This window comes from Trichomycterus rosablanca, chromosome 8 (genome assembly GCF_030014385.1).
Source record: "Trichomycterus rosablanca isolate fTriRos1 chromosome 8, fTriRos1.hap1, whole genome shotgun sequence".
Classification (NCBI taxonomy): Eukaryota; Metazoa; Chordata; class Actinopteri; order Siluriformes; family Trichomycteridae; genus Trichomycterus; species Trichomycterus rosablanca.
The window spans coordinates 7530951-7540041 of NC_085995.1; the positions used below are offsets into that span (position 1 = coordinate 7530951).

The window sequence follows — 9091 nt, forward strand, 5'->3', positions numbered from 1 at the left end:
TCACATCATTCCATATTAATACGCCACTGAAAAGAAAAAGTGAATGTTATGTTCGCCCTCATGTTGCCTAGCAACACTGTTAACGGACTACGTGATTTCGCGGAAGAATGCTTTTTGTAAGTGTTTTTGTAAATAAAAACATTTATTTATTGAACATTGTTGTATTTTATTATATTTTATGTTGACCGCCGTTTTATAAAAGCAATAAGCCACTCGAGACCGTGTGTTACTGCTGTGATTTTATCACGGGGAAAGACGTTTTAGGCACTCCGCTTCGTGTCGCAGTAACGCACGGTCGCAGTAACGCACGGTCTCTCGTGGCTTACTGCTTTAGTACAAACTTGGTTGAACACTATTTTAAGTCATGTACTATACATGGAAATGTCCAGATTTATATAAACAGTAATCCTAATCATTAAGCGGGTGTTTCGTCCGAGAAATAATGTAATAGTGTTTGTGGAGGAATGTTTATTGCGAATGTTATGTTCGCCCTCATGTTGCCTAGCAACACTGTTAACGGACTACCTGAATTCGCGGAAGAATGCTTTTTGTAAATAAAAACATTTATTTATTGAACATTGTTGTATTTTATTATATTTTATGGTGACCTCCGTTTTATAAAAGCAATAAGCCACTCGAGACCGTGCGTTACTGCTATGATTTTATCACGGGGAAAGACGTTTTACGTTTTACAACATCCTTCCCCGTGATAAAATCGCAGTAACGCACGATCTCTCGGCTTATTGCTTTAATAACGCACCGCGCTCGCTGTCCCACTCTTTAAGGTATGAGAAGTTCCAGAAGCGTATGACGCCATTGCGCACGGCGTCATGACGTCACCATGTAGGGTTGTAATGGAGTGTAAGAGGTTGTAGCTGGTTGTTGATGTTGGTGTTGGATGAATAAAACTGTAGTAAAGTTGGTGCTCAGACCCCAAACCTTTATATGCAATATCATTAGGAATTACCGAAACAGTCAATGTTAGGTGTGCAGTAACTGAGGAAAGGTAAGTGCAGGAAACAAGCGAACTTCAGCACAGTCACAGGACAAAGTTGTGTCGTTAAATAGCCTGCAGTCAGTTAGCATCGCGGCTAACACACAACGTTCCTGACGTGACGTTCTTCTGTCCAGTGTCAGCTGGTGAAACCCAGCACGAATACAGTGCAGGTCTTTAGGGTATGCATGTGTGCTATAACTAGCTACAGCCGACTGACCAGGTTTGGCTGTTGCTTTCTTTTTGCTTGCATGTTTCTGAATGGTAGCTAACAACTTGGCTGGCTGAATTTGTCATAATTTGCTTACCTCAGCGCCAATAACCAATCTAACATAATGTAACACCACTTAACCAGAGTAAGGTTACAGTGTTCTGTAAAATGCAAAACGTTCAGTATATATCTGAACACAACTTGGCGTGTGAAACTAACTTTTTTATTCAGACTTTAGATGGTGAGGCACAGTTTGCAGTGTTTTTTTACATTATTACTATAAAACTTAATAATAATAATAAAAAAGTTCAACTGTATGGAACACGATTGCTGATGTATTTGCATGCTCATTGCATTGCATTCAGTGCTGTAAGTCCAGCTGATGTGGTTAAAATATTTATTATAAAATATTACAATTGATGATCACAATTCAGGGTGACATGATTAGATCATAATACAATTCGTGGTGCATCTTGATAATATATAAAGGATTATTCTTGTCTTTAATACTATAGTAAAGTGTCTCGTTTTGTTGGGAAATGCAACTAAAACATTTCAATCATTTGCAAATCTTTCTTAAAGACAATGTTTCAGCTCAACTTTAACTTTTATAGTTGTCTTGTTTAATGCCTTTAACCCATTTAAAAAAAAGTTGGGACAGGGCATGTTTACCAGTCTTACATTACTTTTCTGTCCAACATGGTTCTGTAATTATTTGGTATTTCTAACTATAACACTTCTGGGTTGTATTTTTGTGCAATAACACAGCACATGCATGAATATGGCAACAAGTTAAACACATCACCGATGCTTTGATCTTTATCTTAAAATCATGCTGACATTTAGTACAGTTTTACATGTTTATAACATGATGTCTTTTGATGTGGTTTTTAAACTAATTACGCATTAAGCCACCAAAATATTGTGTTCTAGGATGTACCAAGTTTAATGTTAATTGTTTTTACTCCTTTAGGTCAAAAGAGGAAACAGGAATTTATTCTATGGTACTGTCCCCAAGGGAACATTTTTTCATTTTTAATGCCTTTCATTTGAAAGTGGCATTATGCCCGCAGCCACTGTGGATCATAGCCAAAGAATATGTGAGGTTTGGGCTAGTAACCTGGACGAGGAGCTGAGGAAGATTCGCCAGGTTATCCGAAAATACAACTACATTGCAATGGTATGCTTTGCTATTTGTTTTCTTCAAACCTACAGTGTTGTGAAAAAGTATTTGCTTCCTTCCCAGTAGTAAACCTTCACAGGAGTGCCTGGCCTATCAAGAACACATCAGTGTTTACAACCCCAGGCCTTTTTCTGTGTACTGATGAGGTGGAACGTTTTGTGTATTTGGTGACATTAGTCACATTACTCCTGGCATAAAGCTAACACCACATTTCACCATAAGTATATCATATACTCATACAGTCATAGCAATAGTCAAGACACGGTGATATTAGTGTGATGGTCTTGGGCTGCTTTGTCTCCACAGGACCTGGAAGATTTGGTATAATCGATAAATCATTTATACCATGAATTCTGCTCACTATAATAAAATCAGTGTCTTTCCAAAGAAAGGCAGCTGTCCTTGAACATATTTAGTTAACCTTCTCAAGATAGATTTGGGCTGTCTGTATAAACCTAATGTTTATTAGTAATTGCAACACGTGCATTTCATGTAATCTTGATTGCCGTTTGCAGGATACAGAGTTTCCAGGTGTAGTTGCAAGACCAATAGGAGAGTTCCGAAGCAATGCAGACTACCAGTACCAGCTTCTGCGCTGTAATGTTGATCTGTTGAAGATAATTCAGCTTGGCCTTACCTTTATGAATGAGCAGGGAGAATACCCACCTGGAACTTCAACATGGCAGTTTAATTTCAGATTCAACCTAACGTAAGCAGACCTCTCTATAAAAGCTGTTTTTGTGGAAAATAAACATATATAGGAGCAACAGTATCTCAGCTGCAAAGCTGTTGACTACACAGCCTTACAAAACTAAACAGGGGTTGGGGGAAGGGGGGTGCTAAGGAGTATTGTCTTTTAACATAATGTCAGCAGAACCCCTCATAAGGAGCATCATAATGTGGGCTATTATGTCTGAGCAGCTGCACACAAGCCCAATCTCACCATGTGCAACAAGTGCCTGATTCCAGATTAAAACTCTCTGTATTGCAAACTGTGAAGTTTTGGTTAAGGAGATATAATGTTCTGGAATTGTTTTTAGTGTCCATGACCAGACTGCTTTAGTAAAGGCAAATCTTTATGTAACATCATACAATAACAAATGGAGGAATTGTGTGTTTTTAACACTATTTTAACAGTATAAGAAATCCTAGTTTTTTGTTTTAAAATGACAGTAACTAGTGCACAAAGGGGAGGACCTCAAAGTAATAGTTTTGCTGTGACTGGTGTGGATGTGCCTGACTGGCCTGGCACAGATCTGTACTGAAAAGAAAACATGAATGTTCTACAACATGAATGTGGATATTAATAAAGCCAGTCATCTTGATAAATTCCATATGGATCCCTCTTTACTTTGAGCGTACATTAATTTTATGTTATTGCTGAGTCCAGTTAACCTAGAACCACTGGGCACAATGCAAGCCTTGTACTTCTGTATGGATAGTCACACTGCATAAAATGTATTGTCCTTTTCCCATTTGCCAGTGGTGTGTACAAAACTGAGATAGAGTGGGAACAATGCTTACTGATGCCTTCCGAAGGCTGCCCTGTTATTCAGTAGCTGTTTTATATTATTTTGTTATATTATTATTCTAAAATATGATCATAACACCATGACCTTAAATATCTTTTAGGGAAGATATGTATGCACAGGATTCCATTGAGCTACTGACTACATCAGGTATCCAGTTTAAAAAGCATGAAGAGGAGGGAATTGAGACACTGTATTTTGCTGAACTTCTAATGACTTCAGGCATGGTGCTCTGTGAAGGGGTCAAGTGGCTGTCATTCCATAGGTAATTCATGCTTACTATAAGTGCTTGATTGTTGATTTACATTTGATAAGACATGTTATTAAAAAAAATACCATTCTTTTTCAGTGGCTACGACTTTGGATACCTTATCAAAATTTTGTCAAACTCCAAGCTGCCAGAAGAAGAAGTTGACTTCTTTGAAATTCTTCGTTTATTTTTTCCCATTATCTATGATGTTAAATACCTCATGAAAAGCTGTAAAAACTTGAAGGCATGCACTCTTTTTTTGTTTTTGGAATTTGCATATAAACATACTTATACTGTTAGAAATATTTAATGCAACTGAAGCTGTAAGAAAGTAAGCTTTTATTAGTAGTCTAAACAGGCAGTGTGTAAATTGATGTTTGTGTAAATGTGCAGGGCGGCCTGCAGGAAGTAGCTGAGCAGCTTGAGCTAGAGAGGATTGGACCTCAGCATCAGGCAGGATCAGACTCTCTCCTCACAGGAATGGCTTTCTTTAAGATGAGAGAGGTATGGTGGGAACTTGAATGTCTGCATGTGAGAATACTTTCTAAGTGTTTGTATTTTTAATACACATTAATATATACACTTTATGGACAAAATGAAATTGAATATTTTCCAAACAACAATTGCTTAAGGTAATTATATAAAGCAAATTATGTGCTTCCTATTTTGTAGCAGTAGTTTAGGAAAGACCCTTTCCTTGTTCCAGCATGAATGTGCCCCTGTGCACAACGCAAGGTCTATACAGATATGAAGAAAAGCTTGTTTTAAAGAAGCTCCAGTGGCCTGCACAGAGCCCTGACCTTAGCCCCAATGAACAGCTTTGGAATGAGTTAGAACATCAGTTGAGGTTTTCTTGACCAACATGTGTGCTTAGCCATGCAAAAACTCTTTTGACTGAGTGTGCACAAATTCCCACAGACATTCTTTAAAGACTTGTGAGAAGCCTTCTCAGAATAAAACGATCTCATAGAGGTCACTCTGTTTTAATATTATATATTTTTTAAAATGGAATATTCACAGTCAGATGTCCAAATATTTTTGGCTGTATAGTGTATAAAAGTGTGTTATTGTATATTCATGGTGCTGGACTGGTAGAAGTGAAACACTGGGAGACATATTTCTAAAACATTTTCCAGTATGTTACATTTTGCAAGTTAACAAACAAAAATACCATATTTATTTATTTTATTCATTCATTCATTCATGTATTGTATTTATCTTTTTTCTTAGAAAACCAAACATTTGGGCAGGTCTCCAAACCTATACATGAGACTGGCTGTTCACCTGTGTGTATTCTAATTGCAGATGTTTTTTGAGGATCATATCGATGATGCCAAGTACTGTGGTCACTTATACGGACTGGGTTCTGGCTCATCCTACGTTCAGAACGGCACCGGCAACGCCTATGAAGAGGAGGCCAACAAGCAGCAGTCATGACACAAAAAGAACCCCTTTACTATAGAGAACGTCATTTGCAGGGCTTAAAACGTGGGGTTTTTTTTTTTTAGTTTTTCATAAAATGTTCAATAGGAATTTGCACTTTAAAGCTCTAATAAGACTCTTGTTTTTAGATGGAAAGCTAAAACAAACTTTCTCCACTTTGTTGCCTTCTCTGTGTTAACCTTTTGTCACCAAACATTCCTCTTTTATCATAAGAGAAGAAAAAATTGGGTGTTTTATTTTTTCCCTGCAAAGTTCAGCCTTAATATTATTAAGCTACATTTTTATTATTTTTATTATTAATTTATTGCATTTGTTCTCATGTTGTGTGGTGCACAGACTAACTCAACCAAAAAAAGTGTATGCCAGTTCCCTACACGTACAGTTGTTCCTTGAAAACGGAGTACAGTTGTATTTTGAAACAGATTGAGAATCACGGTACTTAACGGCACTAGTCAAGCCTTGCACTGATTTTACCTTAATGTTGGGCTTGCACCGGTTTTACCACAGAATAATAAGTGTTGCATAACTGCCATTGTTTACCCGAGCTGAGGTTACCTCTACTGTATCAACACTGTCTCAGTTTTAAAAGTGACATTAAGGTTTTGTAATGTTTTAGTAGAAAATTCAAAGCCTTTTATTATTTGTCCTTTAAAAAAAGATCTTAAACTTGAGTACTCATGTCAGTAGCACTGGTTTATCAGTCATGCATATATCATACCGTTTGGGTTTTGTTTTGGTCTTTATGACTCTGTTGTGTGGATCAGTTGCATGCTCTGATGACGTTTGAATCAATGCTGTGTTGAGTCATGGTCCCGGCTTTTAGAAGTGTGGACTGTATGAACACTGCTTCTGTTCTGTTGAATGTTACCCCTGTAGAATAATGAAAACCATCCACCCTGTTTACTTGCCCCTCTCCACTCCATCAGTGTGTGAAATATTTCTGCTGAGAATATGCAATATCAAAAGTGACTGTTTTTAGAGCTTTTGTAAATAAAGGCCTCTGATTTTCTACCATCTGTAATGTTGCATAAGACATATTTTTGGTGTGTTTACATTTTTCACTACATTAAATCCAACTGATCATCACAAACTTTACCACTAATGGATTCTAATTTGTATTAAGCAGTGCACCCACAATTTTTCCCCCAGCTTTAACCAGGATGATGTGGTTAGTGACAAGAAACCATCACATTTTCACTGTTTATTCAAGTTTTAAACTATTCATTTAAAGGAATCACATACTTTTACTTTTCTGTGTATTAACTTACCACTTTATTCTGATCAGGGTCATGATGGGCCTGAAACCCATTCCAAAACAGCAATACACTCGGACAGTGTCCATTTAAAAGACACACCTCATCTTAAATTTAAACTAACTGGGCCCTCTACTGGTATGTTTTTGTTGTTTTTGAGGAAGGGGGGTTATGGTGGAAGAAAATTTAGAGATTGGGAGATTACTAATTGAGCTCGGGATTGAACTAAATTGCTGTGGAGCTGTGTGGTATAAATACTATCCCCTGCACCACTTCTGCTGATTAAAAAATAAATAAATTGCTGATTGTTTTCTGCTTAGCTGTAGTTACATACATTATACAGTGATCCAGTTATTTTTTTTATTGTGTTTAGGGGGGTATTGTAACACAATATGGTCAAACAGCATGTGAACACTGCCCCTCCCTCTCAAGGTTTTTTTTTTTCCAATTTAGCTAAAACATAGAAATTGTGCTCTTAAGTTAAACATTATATTAAATGTATTAAATAAAATTCTGTATGTAAGCACATATACAAAATACAAGTCCAGTGTAAAAAAGCTTTAATCAGTTTTTAAACAGCACACCTAGATACATAAAACATCAGCTTTATTATTTGAACTGAGCACATTCTTTTAAATACAGTGTAAAGCAAACATCAACAAATGATGCTTTATTAAATGTTAATTAGTTGTTTGTTAGAGGTCGTTACAGCTTCATTTGGTCTCTGAGGTCAGAGTATAATTCTGCACTAACAGAATGAGCTCTCTAACAATAAACCAGACAGAGAATCTTACGCTGTATATTCGTGGCAGATCCATAACTGTTTCTTTACATGTTTCACTATTACAAACAAGCACATACAAAAACACTTCTGTACATCTACAAAGTCTTGGCATGTCGTTCACTTCTGTAGTACCTTGGCATAAAAACACATGGTTACACTGGATGTCCCAAAAGGAACGGTACAAAGATTTTAGACTTAAGCATGAGAGTACTTATTTGTCCACCCAGGGTTGTAGTGGGACTGGAACAGATCCTGGAAGCACATATGTGGGAATACCCCCTGTACAGGACACCAATCTATTTTTAGGGCATTTACACATGAGAGAACTGGCGCACTTACAAAGAAGCCCTCGTAAACAAAGTTTGCAGACGAGGGTTCTTGGAACTGTCTCTTATTTTCTGTTTTTGTGAAATCATGTAGATGAGTACAATCCTATAAGACTCCACATCCCTTCCCAATAATAATTATTGCTGGGGAAAATTGGGATTTTAACCTATTAAACCAATTGCTCTCCCGAAAGTTAAACACACTCAGTTACTTTAGTCACTTGCTAATTATTTTGTTTAATTTTTTTTTTTTTTTTAAAGATGATATATAAATCCAGGGCCTTCAGGTGGCACAGCTGCCAGTTCTGCTAGCCCACTATCTCTGAGGTCCAGGGTTTGAATCCCTAGCAATCTGGCATCTAAATGCGGTGTCTTGGGGGAGTGGGGTTTGGTCGAGGCCACGTGATGGATTGACATCCTGTCAGGGGTGTGGAACTGCATTGGGCCCAGTGATTCTGGGAAACCAGACCCACCATGACCCTGACCAAAATAAAGCAGTGCTAAACATAAAAATGATGATAAATTATACATTGGCACATACAATACTAAGTGCTAAGAATAAATAAATTAGTGTTAAACATTTTTGTGTTTTGACATTTTAAATATAATTGTAATTGTATATAAAGTGTCAAAACACTTTCAGTGGTGTTATAAATGATAGAAAGCGTGAAGATTACATACTTTATATACGTAAGTAAATGTGTGTATAATAATACTGTGTCCTCTGATGGGTTGATCTTTTGTTCAGGGTGTATTTTCACCCCCCAGTGTTTCCAGAATGTGACACAGATAAATGAAGAAAACGATAATGACTGCTATGTGTCATTTAATTCTGGGACAGCATGTATTATAGGATACAATCTGAAATATCCTTTATCGTGATTCATCTTGCCTGTATTAACAACTTCTTAAACGTAATAAAAGAAACAGTATGAAATAGTAAACAGAGCCCTTTGAGCATCAGTAATGAACCCAAAACTACTAAGTGTTCAATATGTTGGCTGCACACACCACTTTTACATTTGGGACCAGTAATCACCCCTCAGTGCACAGTTAGGTTAACCTTCTAAAATCAGTTAATCAAAACATTGAATCAGAATTCTTTTACTACACCCACT

General features: G+C 36.9%; 1 protein-coding gene across 2 annotated transcripts; it reads left to right on the plus strand.

The window, feature by feature from the left end:
• The first annotated feature begins 858 nt into the window (after positions 1–858).
• On the plus strand, positions 859–6624 carry cnot7 (CCR4-NOT transcription complex, subunit 7). Of its 2 annotated transcripts, none has more exons than XM_062999783.1 (7): positions 859–1006; positions 2179–2385; positions 2904–3097; positions 4021–4182; positions 4267–4411; positions 4561–4671; positions 5473–6624. In XM_062999783.1, exons 2-7 carry the CDS (start codon positions 2269–2271, stop codon positions 5602–5604), a joined length of 861 nt encoding a protein of 286 aa, XP_062855853.1. In that variant the 5' UTR covers positions 859–1006; positions 2179–2268; the 3' UTR covers positions 5605–6624. The 2 variants fall into 2 exon arrangements, with proteins under 2 accessions (XP_062855853.1, XP_062855854.1); XM_062999784.1 differs by having other exon boundaries at positions 5398–5481.
• The last annotated feature ends 2467 nt before the right edge of the window (positions 6625–9091 follow it).